General features: G+C 37.6%; 2 protein-coding genes and 1 long non-coding RNA gene across 10 annotated transcripts; 2 read left to right on the top strand and 1 right to left on the bottom strand.

The window, feature by feature from the left end:
- Positions 1-205: 205 nt before the first annotated feature.
- Positions 206-26,579, bottom strand: LOC132509038 (uncharacterized). Its single transcript, XR_009536863.1, has 4 exons — positions 26,379-26,579; positions 25,313-25,371; positions 23,892-23,958; positions 206-733 (listed from the first exon to the last, which is right to left on the bottom strand). It is a non-coding gene; the product is annotated as an uncharacterized LOC132509038 (long non-coding RNA).
- TRIM13 (tripartite motif containing 13) lies at positions 345-12,630 on the top strand. 8 transcript variants are annotated; one of them, XM_060129595.1, is made up of 4 exons: positions 652-1,124; positions 4,933-4,999; positions 8,916-9,199; positions 11,035-12,630. In XM_060129595.1, exon 4 carries the CDS (start codon positions 11,043-11,045, stop codon positions 12,264-12,266), a length of 1,224 nt encoding a protein of 407 aa, XP_059985578.1. In that variant the 5' UTR covers positions 652-1,124; positions 4,933-4,999; positions 8,916-9,199; positions 11,035-11,042; the 3' UTR covers positions 12,267-12,630. The 8 variants fall into 8 exon arrangements, with proteins under 8 accessions (XP_059985584.1, XP_059985585.1, XP_059985579.1 ...); XM_060129601.1 differs by lacking the exons at positions 4,933-4,999; positions 8,916-9,199 and adding an exon at positions 345-433 and having other exon boundaries at positions 1,012-1,124; XM_060129602.1 differs by lacking the exons at positions 4,933-4,999; positions 8,916-9,199 and adding an exon at positions 355-459 and having other exon boundaries at positions 1,012-1,124.
- KCNRG (potassium channel regulator) lies at positions 13,953-18,376 on the top strand. Its single transcript, XM_060129427.1, has 2 exons — positions 13,953-14,533; positions 18,136-18,376. Exons 1-2 carry the CDS (start codon positions 13,953-13,955, stop codon positions 18,374-18,376), a joined length of 822 nt encoding a protein of 273 aa, XP_059985410.1.
- Positions 26,580-27,299: the final 720 nt, after the last annotated feature.

Genomic DNA, 27,299 nt, shown 5'->3' with positions numbered 1-27,299 from the left:
CGCCGGCTTTCTTCCCAGGCGGCTCCACCGGGGACAACGCCGCTTCCCGTCGCCCGCGCTCGGTCCAGGCCGACCCCGCGGGTCTGCGCGATCCACGTCCCCTTCCCGGCGCCCGGGGAATGGCGCTTCACGGGCGCGCGCAGCCCCTCTGGAAAGGAGAGAAGCCAGCAGCCAGCAACCCTCCCCTCTCCCAGGCGCACCGCGGCCGGCGGCGGTCGTCGGTGGCGGTTGGAGATACCGGAAGGACTCCGCCTCGCCTCACCCACTCCCTCCCCGAGGGAAAGGCGAGGCCTAGCCTCGGAGGCGGACCGAGGTGCCGGCGGAGGAGGGCCTTGGGGCGGGGCCCGTCGGCGCCGCGAATCCATTTTGCAGCCGTTCCGACTCTTAGCGCGCGGTGCCCGCGGCTGGAGGACTGGCCGCGGCGCGGCTCCCGGTGGGTACCCTCCAGCGGCCCCGGAGGTCCGAGATAAGTACCCGCCGCCCGGGTCCTTACGGGGAAGGGGGGTGGGGACTTGCCCTGGCCGGGCAGGCACCTGCGTGAGTCGGGGGGGCTGGCGGAGAGCTCAGTCGGCGCTCCAGTCCCGGCAGCACAGCGGAAAGCAGCCAGGCCCCGGAACGGGGGGATGGGGAGCAACGGCGTGCGGGTGGGCGGCGGGGGCAGCGCGTCCGGGCTGCTGAAAACCTGGTCCGCTACCCAACACGCCTGGGTTCACTTCCAGCGCCTCGGGATCGCCTACAAAAGAAAAGGCGACCATGAACCGGAGTCAGAGCACGCGACCACCCCCTGGCACTGAACCTGGGGAGGCTGCCTGGCCCCGTGGGAGGGCGCCCTCACCGAGAAGCTCCTTAGCACAGAGATGGCCAGCCTCTTCCATGCTCCTGGCTTTTTCATCAGGTCCTAGCAGGCTGGCTTTATTTGTGGGGGATGATTGAAAAAATTGAGGGTGAAGACTAAGGACCCTTTGCACATAAATGCATAATACCCTCTCTTTCTTTGTTCTTTCTTTACAGTAGCTTCCAGTCACGACGTGGAAAAAAAAAAAAACCAAACAAAACCAAAACCTGATTGCTCTGCCCTGGGAAATTGTAACCCTGACCAATACACCTGCTTGCAGGGAACAGAGGTAAACTACAATACTTTTCCCTACGTTAAAAACAAATAAACAAACAAACAAAAACCACCAAAAAAAGAAAGCACCCAATTTCGTCAGGCCCAGAACCTTTCAAAATTGAACTCTGTGCAGAATGTATGTGTTCCCACCCTCATGGATGGTCTTTTGTTCTTTTCATATTTTGTCAAAACTCAGAAAAATTGATTATATACTTGGAAATTCTTTATGTGACAATTATTTGAAACATACTATAATCCAGAGATTCACACTGCAAAGGAAAAGAGGCTACAGCAGCTTTTCTTTCTTTTTGATAATAGGTTTCTTTTTCTTCTGTGTCACTGCTGCTAGGGCTTATACAACAGGGCTTCAGTTTTCTGACTCTACAGACCTTTATATAAAAGGTATTTTAAATGCAGAATTTCTTTTACATAGCCACTTCCTCTGGTAGAACTTGATGGAGCTATTGATTAATTGGTTATACTTCTGTCTTGCACAATAAGCACATATGTTTCTTCGTGCTCTCCTATCTTTCCCTAAAAATACCATCTTTTTTGCACCAGCTGATGCACTAAACCTCTCTGGCACGTCCTTCCATAACACCAGGTTATTTTCATTCTCTACATTTATTGGTTACCTGGCCCTGCTTCTGCCATAGCTGTTGTTCAGCTATGCCCATTTCCACGAACATGCTTTGTACCTGCTATGCTATGTAATACTTACTTTGTCCTCCCTTGAAATTACAGTTCAAGGGAGTCCAACTCTCCTTTAGGACCTTTCTTGGTTAATACACTCATGCTCTAACATAACACTGTAAATGAGTATTTACAGTTTTCACAGTATCTGTACACATATGTAATTAAACCACCTTACACTGATGTAGCTCAGTAGTTTACAAAATTGTCACACATTACTTAGTCTTTCCAAGAACATTATGAGGTAGGTACTGTAAAAATCCTCATTCCATGAAGGGTAAAACTAGTGCTTAAAGGTAGGTATTCAGATGCAGGTTCAGTGCTCTTTACCCTTCACTGGAGAACCTGTTACAACCTACTTTGTAAAAATTATAGAATTTTAGAAGGGATTTAGAGAGCTCATGCTTAAGGTTCTCCATTTGATGAATGAGGATACTGAATTCCTGACCCACTTTCTGGATAGTGCTAAGGTCTGAGAATTGGGAAACTCAGGTCCTATGCCTTGCTTGCTGTGTACAATTTGGGGGAGCAGGGTAGGCTCAGTTTTTTCACTTGTAAAGTTAGGTATTTAGCTAAATGATCTCTAAGATGTTTTTAAGCCCAGTACTTCTGTTTTATTCCTACTCCATAACTTTTAGCACCATATATTCTTATATATTGGTAATACGTAGACACTAATATTAACTGCCTTAAACTGTTTTATATTTTAAACTTAGGTAGGTATGGTAAAAAAGTGTATGGTAAAAAACTATGCCTTTTTCTTATTTTTTTACTAAGCTCTATAAACGTATGATTCTGTTGTAAGGTTGGGAATTGCATGGAGAGGTGGAGTACTGTCATACATCATTGGTCAGAGTTCAGAAAGTGGTATGCCCTTTCTAGAGGGAAACTTGGCAGTCTTTTCAAGAGCCTTAAGAATGTTCCTACTCTTTGACCCACCTAACAGTTGGACTAAGACTTTTCTACAGAACGTTCATTAAAATGTTATAATCCACCCAAAACAAGCAGTCAATAAGAAACAGCATATCCATAAGATAGACGGTCATGTTCTAGAAGAATTTATAATAGGGGAAATGCATATGATAAAACAAGTGAAAAAAGTGGATACAAAGTTGTGTTATGCTTCCAGTTTTGTTAAAATATGTGTGTGTGCAAACACACAGTATTGGGAGGAATGTGCCAAAATAATGTTAGAAGAAATATACCAAAATAATAATAATGGTTATTCCTTGCTGATGTAACTATGGGTAATTTTTTTCCTGTATTTTCTGAATTTTCTATAATCACAAATTACTTTTATAATTTTAGAAAAACAAAGTCCACTTGCATGGATAACCTCTCCAACTTCAGTATGGTGTCAGCTTTCTATGTCCTTTTGTAAGGCAGTTATCACACCTTTTATAGTAACAATACCTTTGTAAATGTGCTATATTTCTGAATTTAGGGCAGGAATTGACTTTTGGCTTATATTTCATCTTTTAAAATATCATTGGATTATCCATTTTTGTTATTCATGAAAGACACTGCCATTGTCATTACCTTGCCTTGGGATTTTTAGATACTAGAATGGTGCTAGAGGAATAGTACTCATAACAGTTAACTAAAAACAGGTGTCCTTTGACATACAGAATAGTTACATTCCATTTAAGCCTTCTGTAAATATAAAGCAAATTCCCATAATGTGAACGCTTTCTAATTCATTTGCATTATAGATGTAAATATATTTCTAAAGAAAAGTTGAACTGAAAACTTTTGCCAATAGTTTAAATTATTGTCTTTCCTGTGGCATAAGCACCACAAGTATATCTCCTTGGCAGTAACCTGGCTCCCCATTTAAAACTCCCAGAGGAGCTCTTCCTTTCTTCCCCTGCATATGTGCAGTATTGAATATGAGTGAGGAGTGCCAACATAGTATTATAGAATACAGCCAACCTAAAAATTGCTTAAAGTTTAGCATAATTAGCTTTCTACTTGAAATATTTTCTAGATCAGTTTTACTTAGAATAAAATGCGTATGTAATTCTACACTGAGCAAAAGGAACTTTGTTCAGACCAATTACATTTCCATCTCAGAAGTAAGTGCTTATTAGCAGGTAGGTAGTACTTATTAGTTATCCACTAAATACTTGTTTTCACTTGGCACAGTATTACATACTACGTAAATAATTTCACTTATCTACATAGATCTAGCTTGCTGTGTACTGAATGCTAGACTTTGACATCACTTTCTGAAAGCTGGAATTAACCTCAAATGCAGAGCTAGATGATGAAAACTTTTAATAGATACCAACCTGTTGGGGATAATAATTTAGGTTAATGATTGCCAAGTTTATTGTTGTGAAAGAAGACAATTTGTTCTAGGGGTAGAATTTTGCTACCTTCATTTAAACCTGTTTACATTTATCTGGGAGAAAAGGAACCAGACATTTCTAGTTTGTAAAACCTTTGCAGAAGTCAGTAGTTCCAATTTAAGTTAATTTTAACTCTTAACAGGTAAAGATAAGTAATCTGGGTTTGGTTCCTACCAGACCAGGAGAATAATTTGGGCTATATGTATGTTTCCTTCAAATTCAGACCCTCATTATATTCAAATTGATTTCATCTGGATGGGAGAGAATGGGATTCACCACCATTCGGTGTCCTCATAGATTTCTCAGTAGTTGTACAAAAATGGGATAGGGATATCTGATCTAGCTGGTATCCTAAAACTATTGATTTAATGCTGCCGATTTACAGGATTACAGAATAATATCTTGGGTGATTATCAGGTGACACAGGGAAAAGAAAATAGGGAAAGAAACATAAGAAGTAAGGTAAAGAGGAGGTGTGAGATAAGGAAGGAATAAGAGGAAATCAAAAGATTGCATTCCTTGAAATAGAATGGGGAAGATGAGTTAAAAGAAGAATAAACAAAGGAAAAGTCGAGGCAAAATAGTGGCACAGAGAAGAGAATGAAGGAAAGGAAAAAACTCATTTTTTCCAAGTTTTTCTGGACTATGAAGGTAATGACCTAGTTTTTTGTTTTTGAGACTGTCACCTTAGTCCAAAAACTTGTGAATTTTCTGAGTAGGTAGGCCTTCCAAGCTGCTGGACCTTCTGTACTAGGTTTATTTTGCCCTAGTTATCAGGAATTCTACTAGAAATACCTTGGAGGAAATTTTGACTACTACTTATTCTAGGATAATGCCAGAAAAGGTAAGTTACTTATATCTTATATGGACACAAAGGTAAATTATATTTTGTTTGCAAGGGCCACATAACAATTAGATGAGCTATTTTAGATGCTATATGTGGTATATTTATTTTATTTTTTTATGGCTCCTTAAGGTTTTATTTAAACATCTTTATTGGAGTATATGGTATATTAATTTTAATATTCCTTTTTTAAGTTATCAGAAATTTTGTCTTTTTCTTAATCTCACTTTATCCTGTTTGGATCATATAAGTTTGGGAACAGTCTCTAAAAGCCAGAATGAGGTGTTAATAACACATTGATATAGAGTATTAAAAAAAAACCCCAAAACTTGAGGGCTTCCCTTGGTGGCGCAGTGGTTGAGAGTCCGCCTGCCGATGCAGAGGACGCGGGCTTGTGCCCCTGTCCGGGAAGATCCCACATGCCGCGCAGTGGCTAGGCCCGTGAGCCGTGGCCGCTGAGACTGTGCGTCCAGAGCCTGTGCTCTGCAACAGAGAGGCCACAACAGAGAGGAGAAAAACTAATATGTATAAGTGGTTTGTCAAAGGTCATAGACTGAGAGCAAAACAAGTATGTCAGTCTCCTCACAGGCCTTGATCCAGAGATTCCAATAATATATTTTTTATTTTATAAAAGATAAAACAATATTACAGCAGATTAAACTCTCTGTGAAATTTATCATAGTTAGCTAATGTTTTTGAAGTTTTACTTTTTTAGCTCAATATTGTTTTCTTATTATTGGTCCCCTCTTTAGGTTTTTTTTTCCAACTTTTTATTGTGAAAATTTTCAAATATACTGAAAATTAAAAATATATTACGGAGGGCTTCCCTGGTGGCGCAGTGGTTGAGGGTCCACCTGCCGATGCAGGGGACACGGGTTCGTGCCCCGGTCCGGGAAGATCCCACATGCTGCGGAGCAGCTGGGCCCGTGAGCCATGGCCGCTGAGCCTGCGCGTCTGGAGCCTGTGCTGCGCAATGGGAGAGGCCACAACAGTGAGAGGCCCGCGTACCGCAAAAAAAAAAAAAAAAAAAAAAATTACAATAGATATCCTTACATCCTCTACCTAGATTCAGTAGTTGTTAATAGATTCTTAGTAAGTTTCAAGAAATGATTATTAGTGGATCTCATACTAAAATATCAGTATACTACTTGAAAATACAGTATACAACTTGAAAATAAGATTAACTAGTGGGATGAGGGGAAGTGGTTTTTTTTTAAAGGTGAGCTCTTTTATTCCAAGCTTTGTTCCAAGAGAAGGTTGACTGGTGGCTGTCTGTTTAGTAGAGCTCACGTAATTTAGTTTTGTCTATGAAGTGAGTTTCAGAATTTGCTATCTAGTTACTTGTTAGGTATTTAGATACTGCTTTGAAATTCCTGAATTCAAAGATGCCTCAAAGCAGGATGGAAATTTGATTTAAATCTCTCAGATATAAGGTATAATATATTGGCTTTTCTTTTTCTTCTGTAATGGGATTTGGGAAAGAAATCATGGGTATTATTTTGAACTTTATATTGCTATCAACTAATGAAGTTCAAAGATTTAATAGGAAAGTTTCTTTTAATTAAAAGGTTTTATTTATTTTTTAAATAAATTTATTTACTTTTGGCTGCGTTGGGTCTTCATTGTTGCACCCAGGCTTTCTCTAGTTGCGGCGGGCAGGGGCTACTCTTTGTTGCGGTGCGCGGGCTTCTCGTTGCGGTGGCTTCTTATTGCAGAGCATGGGCTCTAGGTGCGTGGGCTTCAGTAGTTGTGGCGCACGGGCTTAGTTGCTCCGCAGCATGTGGGATCTTCCCGGACCAGGGCTCAAACCCGTGTCCTCTGCATTGGCAGGTGGATTACTTAACCACTGCACCACCAGGGGAGCCCAAAAGGTTTTATTAAAATTACCTTTTAAGAGTGAATAAAATGAGCACCTGTTCAATTGTAATCATTTTGGGTTGATCATATAAAAACAAAAGGGCTTCCAGGAGGGAGAAGTCATATATATTAGCTTTTACTTCTATTTTATGACTCCTTTATAAGTGTTGGCTTTTCCATTTTTAATATTCTGGTTGTTGTGTTACTGTTTTCATTTGCAGAGACTGTTGTTGCTATATACCTACTCAAGGTTGTATTGATCAAACAGTTTTCATAGTCTTCCTTAAGTGTGGATACTTGAATGTTTGCTTAAAAATAAATCTGTGGTGGTGTTATACAACTGTGCCTTTGTCAAAACTCATAGAACGGCGTACTGAAAGGAGTGAGTTTTATTCTACATAAATTAAAAAGTATATTTTAAAGTATAAATATGGTAGGAAAATGAAGTGGAAAACCAGAGAGGCGGTAGATAACTAGGTATATATTTGGCTACTTTCTTTGTTGGTATAAAACTTGGGAAATTGTTGGGAATTCCCTGGTGGTGCAGTAGTTAGGACTCCACGCTTTCACTGCTGAGGGCATGGGTTCAATCCTTGGTTGGGGAACTAACATCCCAGAAGTCGCATGGCGTGGCCTAAATAAGTAAATACATCAATAAGTAAGTAAATAAATAAATCTTGGGAAATTTTTAATTCAAAAGAAGAAATGAATCTTGGAAAACTTATTTGCCTTTATATACTTAACTTGACATTGGTTAAGTTGAAATTTTATCACTGGTGAACAGTAATTTTGTTCACATAAAATTTCTTGATATCTATATTTGTCCCCCAGAAGGGGGGGATATGTACTTTGGTTTCATCAAAGGAGTAAGCTCAATTGATTTATTTAGATTTTTATGTGTTAGCCACACTTTAGAAAAGGATCTATAAGTTCCTTTACTGTGAAAAGCATACCCTTCACTTAGTGAGACTAAAAACCTTATTATGTATTTTCCTTTAAAACTTTTAAGGCAACAAACTTGCCATGGTTTCTTGGGTTGTTAGGCTGTATGTCTCAGTTTTCTCTAAAAGTCAGCTGTGGAAGTGGTCCCATAGTTTTGTGATTAAAGTTTTGAGTATAAAGCTAAGAAAAGAAAATAGTGTTTAGTTTTAATGTGGATTAAAATGAGAATCTTTAAATTATAAACCAAAATTTGTAAGTTATATCACGAAAAGTGGAACAATAGGATCTACCATGATTTTGATGCAATTTTTTTAAAAAAGGGACTTTCCAAATACCAACTTTTTTCCTCTGGTTCATTTTAAGAGCTGTAAATTGATTGTGGCTTTGGGATGACTGTTTATTATTTCTAAATTTTCCTGTTTGTGACATTTTCCTTTTGATCATACTTGATTGCCTTAAAATTCTTCTTGGTCCCTCAGTTTTCTCCAAAGTTTCTCTTTGTCTTGGGTGCCTTTTTTCTCCTTCTCATGACAAAACTTGGTATCCTTTGTTTTTCCTTTTATTTATTTAATGTGCTTGGATAGGATTCTCTGGAAGTGTTAACCTTGCAAGGATGAGTAAATTAGGTTTACTTTATTGAATGCTGCTGCCACTACTTTCCTGTTCCTACAGTTTACTCCAAAATCTAGCCTTAGCATAGAATTCTTAGGTGAAAGATGACAGAGATCAATGGAGGTGATAAAGTGTAGAACCCCAGGACTAGTGATGGAAGATCATCAAAAGTTTTCCTTCTTTGCTCTAAAGAGTCAGAATATTTTATAGCTGCTTGATAACTTCTTAGAGAGCACACTAACCTCAGTCTCTGTAGCCGTTCTCTTCTCAGTGCTTTTCAAAGGTTGTATGATTTGCCATGTCACAAAAGATTTTTCAGAAAAATAAGCTTCGTCACCATTTTTGCCGTGTAACACTAAATTTGACAGAATACTCTTTGCTTTAATTCTACATATATATGTATTATATATTTGTTATACATATATCTCTCACAACCTAATAGAAAACCATAAACTAATTAGTCTTGCAAGTTCAGCTTATCTTTTAAATACTATTTATCTTCTAGATTGTAGCTCCAATTGTGATTCTTAAAATTACTGTTAAAATTTATTCACTTCCTGGGACTTGCCTGGTGGTGCAGTGGTTAAGACTCCATGCTCCCAATGCAGGGGGCCCAGGTTCTATCCCTGGTCAGGGAAATAGGCCCCACATGCATGCTGCAACTAAGGAGCCCACATGCCGCAACTAAGCTGGCAAGCTGCAACTAAGGAGCCCACAAGACGCAACTAAGGAGCCCACGAGCCACAACTAAGGAGCCCACCTGCCGCAACTAAGACCTGGCACAACCAAGTAAATAAATAAATAAATAAATAAATATTTTTTAAAAAAAGAGTATTATATAATAAAAATTATTTACTTTTGGTTATAAGATGGCATAGAGATTAGTAGACCCTATTTTGTTACTTTGGTGGTAATGTTATATGTGTGTGTGTATATATCCCTCAGTAAACTGAATGAGGACATATTTAGCACTATTTTTGGTTCTAAAACTTCAGGGATAAAAGTTTTAAAGTGTACATTTTGAAAGAATAAACTTGAATTGAGAATTGGTATTCTCTATGGTATCCTCTAGGTCAGAGATCTCAAATATTTTGGTTGCAGGACCCCTTTACACTTAAAAACTAAGGCTCCCAAGAGCTTTTATTTACATGTGTATTATATATAGATATTTAACTGTATTAGAATGTATGATTTATAACATGCATTGGTGATTTGAACCAATTAGTTCACTGTGTAATATAGATCTCCAAATAGTGACATATTTCATTATACACGATCTTTCCTCTAAAAAAGCCAAAGCCCACATGTTAATATCACCACTTGTTTCATTACAAGCTCTTAAGTGGCAAATATGTTTTCCAAAATCCGATTTTCACTCAAAAATTCAACTTTTTATCATTGGCGAGAAATACTGTCATTTGTTTCCCTTGAAGTGATGGGTTCATTTTGTTCATTTTCAAAAAAAATCTGTCAGATACCTAAGTCTGCACAGCCATAGTTCGTCATTTGTTGTTTCAAGTAAAAATGGTGTTTCACGAAAAAAGCGGCTGATTTAGCTTGTAGCTCAATCACCTAATTGCTTTTCCTCCAGACAGTATCTGCTGGTATGCAGTAGAAATGCTTTGTGGTTACTTCATATTTTGTCACACAAAATATTAAAAAGACATGTCCACAAGGATCAAGATTTAGTAAAATGAGTAATTTTTACTGCTTCATCTAGAACATTCTAAAATGAAACTGGCTGCCCTCACCCCTGCCCCCACCGTGGGTACGTGGTGGTGAAGAATACAATAACCAGGAATCCAGTTTGGTGCTACCTATTGCCTTGTTTGATTCCTGCTAAGGCTCCAGCAGTGTCTACTCACCACTGCTCCTTTTACGGTGCACTGTCAACACTGTGCCAGAAGTAAATAACATCTCAGTATTACTATGAAAATAGTATTGTCCTCACAGATGCCCTGGAAGAGTCTTAGGGACGCCCAGGTTTGTCCCCACTGGCTTTGATTACTGTTCCAGTGGTTTGAAAAAATATTCACTTAATTCTCAAGGGAAGAATGAATTGCAGCTGTCTCATTTTATGTTTTTACCTCTGATTTTAATAATTGTAATCTTGCCTTTGAAATAGAAAAATATGCCAGTTTTTAATAAACGTCTACATGACAGTGCATGCTTGGATTTATATTTCTGTGCTGCTTTCTTTAAATAGCATACCATTTTATAATTGTGGGCCCAGACTAAAGAGCTCATTCTCTTCAGACACTGAGTGGCTTTGTTTCTGACAGCTAGTAGTCAGCTCTGTTTTAAAACAAGCAGTTGGGTCCTGCTGGCTCAACTTGCAGTTGTCCTAGTCCTAACCCTGTCTCAGCCAAAGACTGTTGTTGGAAAGCCCACACAAAGGCCTTGTGTACAGGGAGCCCTACTAATAAGGAGCGTGTTCTGGTCCCAGCAGATTAAATCTGCTTTGGTGTGCATTCCCTTCACAAATTTCTCACTTATTTTCTTTGTTTGGTTATTTCAGTGAAAAATCATTTTTAATGGCTGTGAAGATAGTTTCTTCTAACTAGTCCGTAGTCCAAATGAAGGGGTTACTGGAGTAAAATAAAATGTTTCTTTCTCTCTGGTAGGAGATGTGATGGAGCTGCTTGAAGAAGATCTCACGTGCCCAATTTGCTGCAGTCTGTTTGACGATCCTCGAGTTTTGCCTTGCTCGCATAACTTTTGCAAAAAATGCTTAGAAGGGATCTTAGAGGGGAATGTGCGGAATTCATTGTGGAGATCATCTCCATTCAAGTGCCCCACATGCCGCAAGGAAACTTCAGCCACCGGGGTCAGTAGCCTGCAGGTTAATTACTCCCTGAAGGGTATTGTGGAAAAGTATAACAAGATCAAGATCTCTCCCAAAATGCCAGTGTGCAAAGGACACTTGGGGCAGCCTCTCAACATTTTCTGCCTGACTGATATGCAGCTGATTTGTGGGATCTGTGCTACTCGTGGTGACCACACCAAGCATGTCTTCTGTTCTATCGAAGATGCCTATGCTCAGGAAAGGGATGCCTTTGAGTCCCTCTTCCAGAGCTTTGAGACCTGGCGTCGGGGAGATGCTCTTTCTCGCTTGGATACCTTGGAAACTAGCAAAAGGAAATCTCTACAGTTGCTGACTAAAGATTCAGATAAAGTGAAGGAGTTTTTTGAGAAGTTACAACACACATTAGATCAAAAGAAGAATGAAATCCTTTCTGACTTTGAGACCATGAAACTTGCAGTTATGCAGGCCTATGACCCAGAGATCAACAAACTCAACACCATCTTGCAGGAACAACGAATGGCCTTTAACATTGCTGAGGCTTTCAAAGATGTGTCAGAACCCATCATATTTCTGCAACAGATGCAGGAGTTCAGGGAGAAAATAAAAGTCATCAAGGAAACTCCTTTGCCTCCCTCTAATTTGCCCTCAAGCCCTTTAATGAAGAACTTTGATACCAGTCAGTGGGAAGACATAAAACTAGTAGATGTGGATAAACTTTCTTTGCCTCAAGACACTGGCACATTCATTAGCAAGATTCCTTGGAACTTTTATCTGTTATTTGTGGTAATCATTCTGCTGGGCTTTCTCATTTTCTTCAGTCCTACCATATTCCTAGAATGGTCTTTATTTGATGAAATCACAACTTGGAAAGACAATCTTTCAAACTTTAGTTCCTACCTGACTAAATCAGCTGATTTTGTAGAACAATCAGTTTTCTACTGGGAACAGTTGGCAGATGGGTTTTTCATTTTCAGTGAAAGATTAAAGAATTTCACTTTGGTGGTGCTGAACAATGTGGCAGAATTTGTGTGCAAATATAAACTGTTATAAAATCTGTTTGAAGTACATAGTTCTGTGTCTTTTGTTAGAAGTTTGTCAGAATACAGAGTGGTAGTTCAGATTTGGTCAAGATTCCAGTCAGATATTTTCCTCCACAAGTATTCCTTTCAAAAACAATGTCCTACACATGTTGTTGAAATTAGGTAGTATAAAGATAAAAGTGAAATTTAATAGTGTAGTCCTGAGCCCTCCTTCCTTTTTAAAGTGCTTTTGAAATAAGCATCCTACCCCTAATACTGGTTGTGTTTATGCTATGAAAAAAGGGGATGTGAGAGAGTACATGATTTAATATTGATGAGGTAGTGTAATAATGATTGTTCTTAAGCATGTAATAAAGACTACTCTTGTAAAGCAACTTTATTTTGAGAGTGAACATTCTTTAAAAAGGAATAAGATATGGATTGAATTTCCAACTTTTTCTGCAGAGGGTTGATTTCTTTTTTTGGTACAATGTAAGTCTCATGTAAACAAAAATTGGCATTACCTTATGCGAAGTTTACGTTTTAAGGAGGGTGGAGATTTATTTCAGCTTGCCTTTTATCTGCTTAGGTTTTGTAAATTTATCACCAGAGGAGTTTGGAGGTAAACTACAAAACTTAGGTGACTGTGCAAGCAAAGGCATGGGTAAAAACAAACAAACACATTGCAAGAGCAGGAAATGGAAAAGCCGCCTTTTTACTGGCAGCTAAGTGTTGTTCCAAAGTACCATGGCAACTGTACAACCAATCAATTCACTTGTTTAAAGAATTTTTTAAGAGTAGTAAGACTAATTTAACGATAGATGAAACAATCTATCAGCTATTATAAAGTACAAAATGATCAGCTAAACACTAAGGCTGTCCTGTCTGCTCACATGAGATAAAGATGCCCTGTCTCCCACAGAACAAAAATAATTTTTTCACCTTGTTTAGAATTCAGATGAAAACAAGAAGTGACTTTATCTTAGAACTGCTTTCAGTCAACCTTATTTCTGTCATGGGACAAGACATTCCTTGACAGTCCAGAGGGTCTTTACCCCAGTCCATTAATTTGGTTGAGAGGAGGTAATACAAGCAGGGACAGGAAAAGAAGGTGGCAACTAAATTTCAAGTACAGAAGAATCATTCTAGTTATGAGAAGAGTAGTCAAAATAAGCTGCTAGTTGAGGTAATGACTGCCTTATCCCCAACTGACAATCCAAGATTAGCCACTAAATTTCTAAAGGGATATAAAAAATTAAGACAATGTTTATAAATATTACCTCTGCCATGAGGACTCATAGTAGATAAGAGGTTTGGAGAGGGGGAATGCTTTTCTGCTCCCAGTATATTTTATAGATTTACAAGAGGTTTTTATGAAGGTTCTTTTTTTTTTTTTAATGAGATATAGTAAAGGGATCTATTTGACATATGTCCTCAGACATATTGGCAGTTTTCCTTAAACTATGGAGTTCCTCATCTGTTATTTTTTCATTCTGTATACTGTACGTTCCCAGGCAACTCTCAAATTTGTAAACACAGCTATGGACACACTATTTGCTTTAACAGTAGTTACCTGGAAATCGAGGTCTCTGTTTTTGTTACATTCCACTCCCCTACATTTCTTAATCATATGTAACATTTGTGGTCACAGGTTGATTTTCAAGTTCCTAAGTCTGTGCCTGATGGTGTGTAGCCTCTAGTGTGAAGCAAGAGGAAAATGAGTAGTCAGGAACTGGTCACTTTGAACGTGGGAGGGAAGATATTCACCACAAGGTCTTCAACCTTAAAGCAGTTTCCTGCCTCTCGGTTGACACGTATGTTAGATGGCAGAGACCAAGAATTCAAGATGGTTGGTGGCCAGATTTTTGTGGACAGAGATGGTGTTTTATTTAGTTTCGTCTTAGATTTTTTGAGAACTCACCAGCTTTTATTACCCACTGACTTTTCAGACTATCTCAGGCTTCAGAGGGAGGCTGTATTCTATGAACTTGATCCTCTGGTGGATCTCTTAAACCAAGAACACCTGCTACAGCCAAGACCTGCTCTTGTGGAGGTACATTTCCTAAGCCGAAACACTCAAGCTTTTTTTAGGGTGTTTGGCTCTTGCAGCAAAACAATTGAGATGTTAACTGGGAGAATTACAGTGTTTATAGAGCAACCTTCAGCACCGACCTGGAGTAGTAACTCCTTCCCTCCTCAGATGACCTTACTTCCACTGCCTCCACAAAGACCTTCTTACCATGACCTGGTTTTCCAGTGCGGCTCTGACAGCACAACTGATAACCAAACTGGAGTCAGGTATTTTGTATTTTGAAGCCTCTATTCTACACCGGTTCCTGATGTATCCCCTCAAAATTGAAATTTTCTCATTTCAGTTTTGGAAAAAAATGATTACTCAGAATGATTTTTTGGTGGGAGTAACCAGCAGAGTTGGGTGGAATGACCAGATAATTATTGTCCAAACTGGGATACTTTTCAGAGTGAAAGAAGTTGTTATTATGTGGGACAATAAGAATAAATCAAAGTTGTCCAGGGAAAACTGGGACTATGGTCATTCAAGTTGTAGGAGGAAACAATTTTATAGATTATGTTCCATTACTATGGAATGAGAAGCCTTTTTCTCCCCAAGGGTTTCTTTTCGTTGCTGGTATATAGTAAAGGCTCAACAGTTTGTCATGATTTCATTACACTATGTACAGTTGTTCTTTCAGTCCTTCTGATTTGGCTACTGATTTTTCTCCATTCCACTTTATTTTTAAACACCATTAAGGCAGATATATCTCATGGCAAATCTGGTCTCCTCTTACATTGTTGGCACTCTTTACACAACTCAAAATACTGGGATAGGCTGTCAGTATATTAAGGATAGTTGCTTCTGAGTCAGTCACTTTCTCCCCCTGTTATTCTTGGCTGGACCCTAAGACGGATTTCCACTCTACTGTCACGGACACTTTTCGCCGCTTAGAAATGTCTTAATGCTGTCCCACTGTTATTTTACTGTGAAAGCTGGCTTTAATTTTCAGGAGGGGAAAAAAATGTCTACATATGTTCTTTACTGACAGTATTTAAATAAGATACACGTTTTTGGGGTCAAGGTAGACAGACATATTTGGGGATATTTTCTTAACTTTTGCAGTAACCATAAGAAATGACCAATGTTTACCCCTCCCACAACATACCCCTTGGTCCTGCATACCAGCTGAAGAACCCAGTAGGACAGTAGGACAATTCTTAAGTTTTTACGCTTTATAATTTCCTGCCTTTCCAAAGAGGCATGAAATGTCATTTTGGGGAAAGAGATCCAGCTAACAGGCTGATTGAGAAGAAAACCTAAGACCCTATCTTCACCTCAAAATGTTTTAAGATACCTCTGGGCACAGTTGGTGGGCTACTAACATAAATAGAAAGGAACTTACCAGTTGTTTTTTTTTTAATTTGTGTGATTAAGATCTTTGGGGATCCCTTTCTAAAAAGTTAAAAAACTAAGAAAAAATGGTGTCATTGATTTCAAGAAGAAACATGCAAGATAAAAAGGTATCATGGAAATACTAAATGATTTTTAAAAGCTATGCATTTGGAGAAAATGACTATAATCTTGAAAAACATTAGAAACTCAAGTTGGGATATTCTTTGTGTGTACACAGTGACAGTAGTTTTCCCTTTGCTGTTAAGTGTTTGTGTTTTACAAATAGTACAAAAAATTTTTTCATCTTAATGAGAGAATGACATTATATTTAAATTCCAAAACCAGAAGCTATTTTTTAAACTGACTTTTTCTTGCATCCCCAAAGAGTATTCTTTTCAGTTGTTTGAAGTTTAGAATTTTTTTCAGCCTATAAGTGGTCATGATTTTCTTCTATAGTTCCAATTTCAAAGTAGAGGTAGAAACCCAAATAAGGTGACATTATTGGGAGTTCAGGTGATCGGATGAAAGCTCTTGGTCTTAAGAGGCCCACCTTAGGTATATAATTATTTAGCTAGCAATCATTTTTATTTCTTGCTCACTCCTTGTGGTCTGAATCTGTCCATTCAGATGTTTTTCTTGATGGTGGAAAGTGGAGGAGTGAGCCTGAATGGCTGCTCAGAGCCTGATGTATCATCCAGCTGTTCAGTATGTTCTACTAATATGATTTATCACTCTGAGGTCTTGGTAACCTAGCAAGTCGCTCAGTTATTATCTCTCAAGTTCACAGTACTAGAAATACTTGGCATGCATCTTGCAGAGGGCCATACCACATTATCAAGTCAAGTTATGGTCACAGGATTCTAGAGTCTCTTTGGTAGCCATCTTCTATCTGACCGTTCCTGTATAAACTAGCTCAAATGGAAAAGTGTACTTGCCTTATAAGTTTTTAAAATAAGTTTTGATTTTCCAGTTCCCATTAGTTTGTTTTATCTTTTTCTTATGCCTTGAAATCTTCCATTTTTCATTTTGGCCTCTTAGGGAATCAAGTATTTAGGCCAAGTGATTTCTTGCAAGTACATTCCACTTTGTTATCACCTACTATATACTATTTGCATCTTAATTTTGTGAGACATTCTGTAACATTTTTTCTCTTTGACAAAAGTTTCTAGGCTATAAAATCAAGATCTGGGGTTTGGGGGTAGATGAAATGATTTACTAATGTTAAAAATTTGCTGTATTAAACATAAATGTGCTTTTGATATGTACTTTTATAATTTTTACATTTTATTATTGAATTTTTTTCTTTGCCTAGAATGGGTTTCTAAATGTGAGCTACAATAACCACTCTATCAATCATAATTAAAAGGAGGCTAGGGATGACCCCAAGGCTCTTTTTATCCCATAAAACCACAGACAGTTTAGGTAGCTGCCTGGAACTAAAGCCTTTTTTTTTTTCACATCTCATAAACAAATGGTGGCAGGACACAAAGGATATAAAAATATCCTGATGGGGCTTCCCTGGTGGCGCAGTGGTCGAGAGTCCGCCTGCCGATGCAGGGACACGGGTTCGTGCGCCCGTCCGGGAGGATCCCACATGCCACGAAGCGGCTGGGCCCGTGAGCCATGGCCGCTGAGCCTGTGCATATGGAGCCTGTGCTCCGCAGTGGGAGAGGCCACAGCAGTGAGAGGCCCGCGTACCAAAAAAAAAAAAAAAAAAAAAAAAACTCCTGATGGTAGATAAAGAAGGGGCAATATAGCTATATCTTTATGGACATGTTATGTTGACATTATTAAAGCAACATATAGTCAATCTGAAAAGTTCAGGTATATTTTTCTTGAATAATGTGTATCTATCGAGTTTTCCAGAAAGTTTTGTCATTTTGACTCCAGAAGCCTTTTGACCCCATGTCTTGCTCTTCAACAACGGACAGTTATTGAGAAAAATTGACAATAAAGTCTTCTTGACATTTAACATCTGCAAAATTTCACCTGCAAAATGCATTTGATAGGAGAAAGTCACAAAAGAAAATTTGTAATGTCAGTGCTGGTAATGGGTAAAATTAGATCTAGGGGGAAACTGTAAATGTATCAGATGTTCATTAAAAAGATTGAATCAATTAATTAAATCGATTAGAACAATATTTAGTAAGTTGAAAACAAAATTTGGAAATAGTTAAATTACATTATATGAAAATTAAGCTAATTTAATTGTTTGATCAAATTGTTTGCTCCAGACAATAATTTCTCAATGAAAATTCATCAATGTTAGCTATATTCCTAAATGGGGAATTAAAATGACTTTGGAGATCACAGCAAAGTCTCTGTTTTCAGTAGCCTGAAGGTACTGGCTTGGATTTATAAATGAAGTCTTTAAAAATATCTGATCAGAAAATGGTTTGATACCTTTATTTGAGGTTATAAATCAAATATTTCTGTTTAGTTTTGCTGGTTATTAAAGGGATGTTTTATAATTGAACATTTTTGTGTGTCCTAGGTATGTTTCTATAAAACCTGATAACCGAAAACTGGCCAACGGAACTAATGTCCTCGGCTTACTGATTGACACTTTATTAATGGAAGGCTTCCATCTGGTCAGCACCAGAACAGTATCCTCTGAAGACAAAACTGAATGCTATAGCTTTGAAAGGATAAAAAAGCCTGAAGCTCTTGCCATGAACAAAACACTGAAACCAGAGACTACCCTCATGCCAGAGCAATCTCAGAAAAAGAAATGAGGTTCTCTGTTCTCTTTTAGAGTAAAAAGAAATTGCCATTTTCTGGTTTGGAAATTCCATATTTAGGGCATATATGTTAGTCAGATATGTACTCACCCTAACTTTCTGGCCTTCTACCATGCCATCTTTGGGCAACCACAGCTTAACAGTGCTTAAGACACACTATGTGCTGCTCTCTAAACAACACCGTGCACTTGGTGCTTTGGTGCACATTCCTTATACCTTCAATGCCTCTTTCCCTTTCTCTTCTTCATGAACACTTACAAAGCGTTCAAGAATGGACTATGGAATCAGACTGCTTGATTTCTAATCCCAACTAAGTCACTTACTAGCTATGTGGCTAGGGCAAGTCATTTAACCTCTCTCTGCCTCAACTTTTTCATCTATCAAATGAGGATAATAAATATATCTCCCTTATAGGATATATGAGGATTAAAGGAGATAATGTAAAGCATTCAACACACTGCCTGGCGCATGGTAGGCACTCAGTAACTATCAGTGATGATAATGATGAAGAAGATGGGTAACCCACTTTCAACTGTACCTCTTCTGTAAGGCCTTGTTTTCCTCCTTTCCTAGGCATAGTAATCAGCCCTTTCCTCTATCTAGACTTACATGCCATCATAAAAACAAATTTTTCTCACTTGAATGTGAGCTCGATCCACTCAACAGTTTTAACTCTACTATGTGTAAAGCACTGTGCTGAACACTTGTTGAGAAATACCTTTGTTACCAATTAGCACCTACTCTGGTAAAAAGCTTTTTGCATATAACTTCTACTAACATTTAAAATACACATATTACTTTTTAAAAAATATTTATTTATTTGACTGCATCGGGTCTTAGTTGCAGCATGCGGTATCTTTTAGTTGCGGCATGAAGAATCTTTTAGTTGTGGCATGCAAACTCTTAGTTGCGGCATGTGGGATCTAGCTCCCTGACCAGGGATCGAACCTGCATTGGGAGTGCAGAGTCTTAGCCACTGGACCACCAGGGAAGTCCCCTACACATATTACTTTGACTTAGTGAGTCCTCTTGTAGGAATTTCTCTTATATACACGTCTTTAAAATATTAGGATAAATATCTAGAAAGGGAATCATTAGATCAACGAGTACAAAGTACTCTGCACATAGTAGGGTTAAAAAACATTGAGTGGAAGCAGTTGAGCAGCATTTTAAAAAGTACCATTCATTCATTCAAAAACATCCGTTAAACGTTTGTTGAATACTATACTAAGTTTTCAGAATTAAAACATTTACTCATGACAAAAATCCTTATTCTCAAGGAACTCACATTCAAGTGAGACAGTGTATCATCATAACAGCGAAAAATTGGAAGTAAACTCAAAGTTCATCAACAGGTAATGGGTATAAAGTATGGTTCATACAGTGAAATACCGTGCAGCCTTTAAAAAGAATGAGACAGCAGTTTATAAACTAAGAAGGAAGGATTGTCAAATATATATAAGTTGAAAAAAAGCAAGGAGTAAGACAATGTATAAAGTGGAAAAATATATTTCCACTTTATATGCAGTATCTAGTTTCCATTTGCGGAAAGATATATAATACTCATATATCTATATTCATGGAATTTTCAGCAAAGATATGTGTCACCTGTAGAGAGGAAACTGGGTGAGTGGGCTTTGGGTGTGGGAGGAAGATTTACTTTTCATCAGACCAGGGAGGTCTTTTTTAAAAAAGAAAGAAAAAACCATACCTGAAAGATTGTGTGTGTGTGTGCCAGGGTTGGAGGCATGTTATGGCATAGTATGGCCTATTATCTCACACTGACATAAATTTTACTCTTCCATCCTTTCTGTGAAACCCCTACACTTAGTAAAGAAATTACACTCCAGAAATTTCTAGTAATTACTTATAGATTTGTGTACTAAGTTGCAGGGAAGAAAGATTTAAAAAAAAAATTTCCTAATAGTACGTCAAAAGATTATGTATAATGGAAAAGTGCAAAATACTTCAAGATTAGTAACGTTAAGGTTAGCAACGGAAAATAATGACCCAAATAAGAAAAAAGCCTTATGAATGAGTGTTTTGTTTTTGGTGGCACACATCCTCTCTTTACTGCAGAAAAAACCAACTTAGTTCTTTTAGTCTGTCATCTTAGTTTTGGGGATGATGTGTCTGGCCTGGTTCCCTTGCTAGCATCATATTCGAGGGCACAATATTTCTAGTTTGCTAAGTTTTGGGCACGCGTGTGATTTAACTAGCTGGGTGTAGTTGGCATGGTTATATATGTTACACTGTTTAATTCCGTATACGGCTTTGCTGATAAGATGATTCAAAACTGATAACTGGTTAAAAGAATAGTGAAGCAAAAAATACTGTAACTACAGGTTGGCAAGGAATAAGATAGGAAATGTTTAAACTGCTATTATGTGTTCTTAGTCATTCACACTTGCCGGAAATTAGCTTGAGATGAGAAATAAAATGTTCTTTTTAATGTGCTAATAGAAACATTACCCTATGGAAACATGTAGTATATATACGTTTAATTAATTCAGTCAGAAAATATTTATTGACATCTACTGTGTGCCAAATACTATTCTAGACACTGGGGAGCAAGGAGCTGCAAGGAGCAAAATAAGGTCGTCCCTTCTAGAGCTCACTACAACTACAGTTCATAACACTGACAATGGGTTTAAATTAAAATAACTTAAGCATTTAATTAAACAGTTCCTCAAAAGTCATGGGTTCACAATCCAGAGGTTTTCAGAAGGAGATAGATAACCAAAATTTAAAAATGTATATTATTCATTAGGAAAAGTGTACTTTCAGAGTGGATTGAGTTTCTTATTTTAGTAAATATTTTACAGATGATATTATCTGGAGACACATCTGTCAAGATTATCTAAGTAATAAGCCTCTTGTCTTCACTCCAACATAGAGTGGGGCACTGTAACTTGTATGTCAAGACGTGCAAAAGAGAGTCTTGTTTTAGAAAGGGAGGCAGGCATATGGCTGGAAGAAAACAGGCTTATGTTAGATGCACCACAGGCAAATTTAAACTCTTGCCTGCTTTAGAAAAAAAAAAAAAGACTTTAACATCTTCATATGAGCATCACTTAACTTCTTGACTGAATTGATTATAAGAAAATCATAAGAAATTATAAGAAAATAATGGCAGAAGCTTGTCTTGGCCAACCAAACTGAAAACTTTGGTCTATCAAATCATATACTCCTATCAATCCATCTCAGATATACAGGTATGAGTCATCACAAAGCATGGTTTGTCAGTCTTAACAATACCAGTGATAGTTGGGTCTCCCCTATTCTCCCACTTATGTTTGTTTCAGCCTCTTTCCATCACCTACAGTTTCATTTCTGATAAGGCACTAAAGATTTTAGCTTATTCTTGAACCTCAACAATGTAACCTTATAAATTGTTGGAAGTTCTCCCTACAAAGATTTTCTGAAAAGATGCTCTGGTGTTGAATTTTACTCTCGAATTTAATATACAAGTCATAATTACAAAGAATCTACAAGTCATAATTACAAAGAATCCTTAGGTTATGTTAAAGTCGAAATTAATTCGGGCTGCTTTCAAAATATATCTGAATTCAGAAGCCTGAAGTAATATAAAATGGTCAAGGGAAAGCAGCTTGAGAAATATATGATTTAGGGAATTGTAAGCTGTTTCTATTTGTCTTGTATTCTGTTTACATCTGACAAATGTCAGCTTAGTTTTATAAGTCTTTGTATTGGTTCTCTATCATAAATAACAGAAATGGTCACATTAACAGAGACCTTGCTGGAATAACAAAAGACTTGCTAAGACTTCTAACTATCCCGTATTCTACTTTTATTTTTCCTCTGTGCTGGGGAAGTTGACTCTGTAATAGCACACTTAGCAATGTAAAAGCCACTAAGAGGAAATTTTTAAAAAGAAATTTGGGAAATTTTATTACCTTCCTGGAGCCAGTGAACCCGTGGAAAACACCAGTGTGACATCAAACTTATTGTTTTAAACAAAAGTTCAAGGAGTATAGAGATGAGATGAAAATATATTACTAAAAATACTTAGATTTCTGGAAAATCAACATCATAAAAACCGTAATTACTCACCAGCTTGGTCCCAGAACAGCTTTGTCATGAATTGTTAGGCCTTCTATTGGATCTATCTGAGATGAAAAGTTATGTGCAAATTTTACCAAAAGACTCATCATCTCAATATTTCTGAGCTCAGAAAATGCCTTAATATATATCTAAGCTATGAGGTCGATCCAACTCCCAAAATATTTTAATAGATAAAAAGCTAACACCTTACATGGTGATGAGGAAATGAGTATTAAGCATGGCACAGAATAAATAAGCAACAAAATACAGCAAAATAAATAGGAATTTGCTCCTAAAACTGAAATGTGCCTAAGACTTAGTTAATCATACAGAGCTTTCTGCACCTTCAGATTTCACACCAACACCTCAAATCCATAAATCATTGTTTTAAAGTGGTTTTTTATCAGTTGAGTAAAACACACCAACTACCAAGTGTTTCTATTTCATGTTACTTTTCTCATTTCACAATCTGGTAAGAATTTGAATGTCTTTGAGTTCCCAAGTTGGAAGCCAAACAGGAGAGGTTTATCTTACCCTTCTTGTAATAAGAGACCCCAAGAAAGTCTGGCTGCAATGTCTGAGGTTCCATGAGTTCTTTTAAGATGAGGACTGGGACTGTGCTTTATATTGGTCTTTATATTCCCCCGCAGGGCTGGACATCTAAGAGTCTTAACTGAACTGAACTGAAAAATTTGGAACACTATAGCCTCAGTAAACAGGCACTTGGAAAAACAAGAATTATAGTAGATTCAAAGATAGATGAGTATACTTTACATAAAGAGTCTGAAAGAGTTGATTCAAGTTAAAGACTACAGAAAAAAACCCATGGTATTTTCTACTAGAAGTTTATGTGGGTAATCACACAAAAAATGAGATGAAAGTCTAGATGTATATAGAAATACTAAGTAATTGAATGTTATGCAAAACTGGACTTTCCTGGTGGGGCAGTGGTTAAGAATCCGCCTGCCAATGCAGGGGACACAGTTTCGAGCCCTGGTTCAGGAAGATCCCACATGCCGCGGAGCAACCAAGCACGTGCGGTACAACTACTGAGCCTGCGCTCTAGAGCTTGCAAGCCTCAACTACTGAGCCTGTGTGCCACAACTACTGGAGCCCACGCACCTAGAGCCCGTGCTCCACAAGAGAAGCCACCACGAGAAGCCCGCGCACCACAACGAAGAGCAGCCCCCGCTCACTGCAACTAGAAAGCCCGCGTGCAGCAACGAAGACCCGACGCTGCCAAAAATAAATAAATTTTTTAAAAAAAGTTATGCAAAATTATACATTTAATCAGAGTAAAACAGCTCAGCCAAAACTGGAATATACCATAATTTGCTAGTAAAAATACAATGCTACGAGTGCTTAGTAATTAAATAAATATTACAGGAATACAAATTCCGAATGAATGTTACATGACTATAATCAATATTAAATCTTGACTTACCTCCATAATTTAGGAGTCATGAAAAGATAGTCGAAGTCATCAGACCAGGCACATGAGTCAGTTGCAACTAGGATGGAAATACAGAAACAAATGTTCCCAGTTCTGGATAACCTGCCTTGAAGACATAGGTTCACTGAATTCGGATTAATCAAATAGTTCAAGGATTTAGGTAAAATGGTATAAAAGACTCTGGTATATTCAGAAGACATGTTACTGAGTTTTTTAAAGGCATTTTGGAGGCATAGATTAACATTTTAGGTTTCCTTACATATCATTAAAGTAGAACATATTAGAAATTTAAAACGTAGAGTAATGTGGTACTTCTGTCCCATGATGGGCATGTAATTACTAGGTAAACAGATCAAGATACTTTGACTTTCTAAATAGGAATCCTATAAAACAAGGTTTAGCTCCTAGAAAATCAAAATACTTGCTTTCAATTAATTAAAAAAAAATTTTTTTTTGTTTTGATTTGGTCACTTTTTAAACTTCTGGCTACAATTTAAGCAGTACTGAATTCCTATTTGATTTTTTTTGGCTAACACTTTTCTTCAGAAGCAAACCCAATTTAGGGTGAAAAGGAGAAAATATTTTAGACCTCTTAGACAGAAGCTTCATTTCCTCTTAACTGTGTTTCTCCATCAAAAACAAGTATTCAAATAAGGAATCTCAATTATCTAAACCTATTTTTGGCCATCTTCCGGAATTTCTTGTTATATCTCTTTTGAAATGCCACAGTTGCACTCTTGGAAAACTTGTCTTCCTGGTTTTCAAATTTCTGTTTATTATTATAACTCTTCAGCCAGAATGCCAGGTCTTTGTGCTGTACTGTGTCTTGAAACTGGAGACCAGCACATTTCCCACAGTTCAATTACTTGCTTTTCCATTTGAGAAATTAAAGCCATGTCAATTTTACAGTTTTAACTGACTGAATTATTTGGACTTTAAGTTCTCAATTTCATTCCCTCAATGTAATACTGGGAAAGATATTTGTTTAATGAATAGAAGCAAAGGTAAGGTTCAAGAATAATTAGGGGCTTCCCTGGTGGCACGGTGGTTAAAAATCTGCCTGCTAATGCAGGGGACATGGGTTCGAGCCCTGGTCTGGGAAGATCCCACATGCTGTGGAGCAACTAAGCCCGTGCGCCATAGCTACTGAGCCTGTGCTCTAGAGACCACAAGCCACAACTACTGAGCCCATGCGCCACATCTACTGAAGCCCGTGTGCCCTAGAGCCCGTACTCCACAATAAGCGAAGCTACTGCACTGAGAAGCCCATGCACCTGCAACGGAGAGTAGCCCCCGCTCACCACAACTAGAGAAAGCCAGCACGCAGCAATTAAGACCCAACGCAGCCAAAAATAAATAAAATAAATAAATTTATAAAAAAAAAGAATAATTAACACATTTTAGTCACTGACCTTCATAACTGATACCAGTGTAGGGTTTTCCTATAGGCACAAGCTTGAGATATGACACTCTAAGAAAAAAAGGAGAGTTTTAATTCCATTTTGGAAATGTTTATTTAAGACTCATACCTAATCAAATAATTTTTTAATGTAAATGTATGTGTTTATGTACTGCTTTTTAAAAGAAAGGGATATACTGTCTTTAATAAATAACTTCAGTTAGCTTGTCTACCCTTATCAGTTTTGAGTGGATAACTGATGAATTTACCTCTCCAGCCAGACTTTTACATAGGATTCCAGTTCTGTATATTCAGCGACTTTTAATCCAAGCATTTCAAAAGGAATGCCTGGATATCATCTTAAATTCAATATTACAAAAATGGGACTCAAAATCTTTCCTTCTCAAACTATCTTCTCTTAACTCTCTCCTTTCAGTGATACTATCATTGTCTTCCAGTAAAGAAAATGTGTAATTTTTGACACCCCCCCTTTTATCCAACTCATCATGATGTTCTACAATTTTTCTTTTGAAATATCTTAAATTTATTCTCTTATCTCCATTCTTATTGCCACCATTCTGTTCAAGTTTTCTTCACTCCTAGATCACCACAGTAGTCACATGCCCAGTTTCTTTGTCAACAGACTTTCTTAGAATCCTTCTATATATAGTATAGCCACATTTAATTTCCAAAAATTCCATTATTTTGTAAGTTTTCATTATTTTGTTTCAAGAGGCCATAATTACCTCCCTATTCCTTGCTATATCAAGACTAAAAGTCCTCTAATTGGTTATCTAGGCAAAGGCCCAATAACTTAGTTCTAACCTGGTTATCTAAATTCATGTAACCTTTGTCTCAGGTCTTAAGGCAAAGGTCCCAAGTTACTTTTGGGGGAATACTGCATTCTATTTTGGCTGCATTCTATTTCTCACCCACAAACCAGAAAAGTCCACTACTTGACAATTCAGTGCATCTTATTTACAAGCATACAGGCCACAGATTACAAAATGAAGACATTTTTTTATTGAGTCAGCAGAGACAACTGTCTAATCCCCCTGCAATTCCCTAAAGTTACTTACAGTTTTGAACTGAGGAGACCATCTCATGTGGCATTTATCGCCCTTTACTAGAGTGAGCTGTTGTCTGGCACTTTGCTCTGTACGGACAATGAGTTTTCTGCTTCCAGTCTCAGTCCTTTCTCCACATGGTCTAGGTACCCGTGATATAGTCAGTTCTCACTTTTTTTTTTTTTTTTTTTTTTGGTGGGGGCAGTGGTGATGTCAAAATAAGTGCCTAGAAAACAGGTCATAAGGCAAATAAGTGTAGAGGGGAAACTGCTTCACCGTGGGAACCATTATTTAATTGCTGGTTGAATTCCTGACTTCTAGCTAAATGTTAAGTATAACAAATATGTCAACCTCCCTCAAAGCCAAACCCAACCCAACAGCAACATTAGACTTTTCAAAAAAAAGTAATTTATATTTATATAGGTTCTGGAAATCAGACATAAATGTCCTATAGATTTTATATAAAAGCTCTTAAGGATACATAAAAATAAATCCTTATCACATTATAAATATGACTTAAATGTCCTAGCAGAAAACAAATGCTACATATTTGATCCACAATTTTCTCTGCCTTCTGAGATTTCTGAAAGCTTTTTCGTGTGACTTGGGTACTGTCTTACAAAACTGTCCAAGAAAGTTTATAAGAAAACCCATTTCACTCAATAAGGTAGCTCTAGTAAGCGGAGGGATTCAGAAGCATACAATTAACTTTAGAGAGTCACTTTAAAGAACTGCAGCAGATGTTCAATACATTTATTTTTGTGATTATGGTAATGATGCTTCTTGAAAAAAATTTTTTTGAAAAGTATTTTTTAATGTAAGGACTTTTCATTCTACTACCATCTCCCATCTCCTCAGAGAGACAACAAATAAAAGCCAATAGGGAACAGTTAAATTATACTTTGTTGGAAAGTTTTAGATGATCAATCAGAT

Source organism: Lagenorhynchus albirostris, chromosome 18 (genome assembly GCF_949774975.1).
Source record: "Lagenorhynchus albirostris chromosome 18, mLagAlb1.1, whole genome shotgun sequence".
Classification (NCBI taxonomy): Eukaryota; Metazoa; Chordata; class Mammalia; order Artiodactyla; family Delphinidae; genus Lagenorhynchus; species Lagenorhynchus albirostris.
This window is presented reverse-complemented; position numbering and strand designations above follow the sequence as displayed.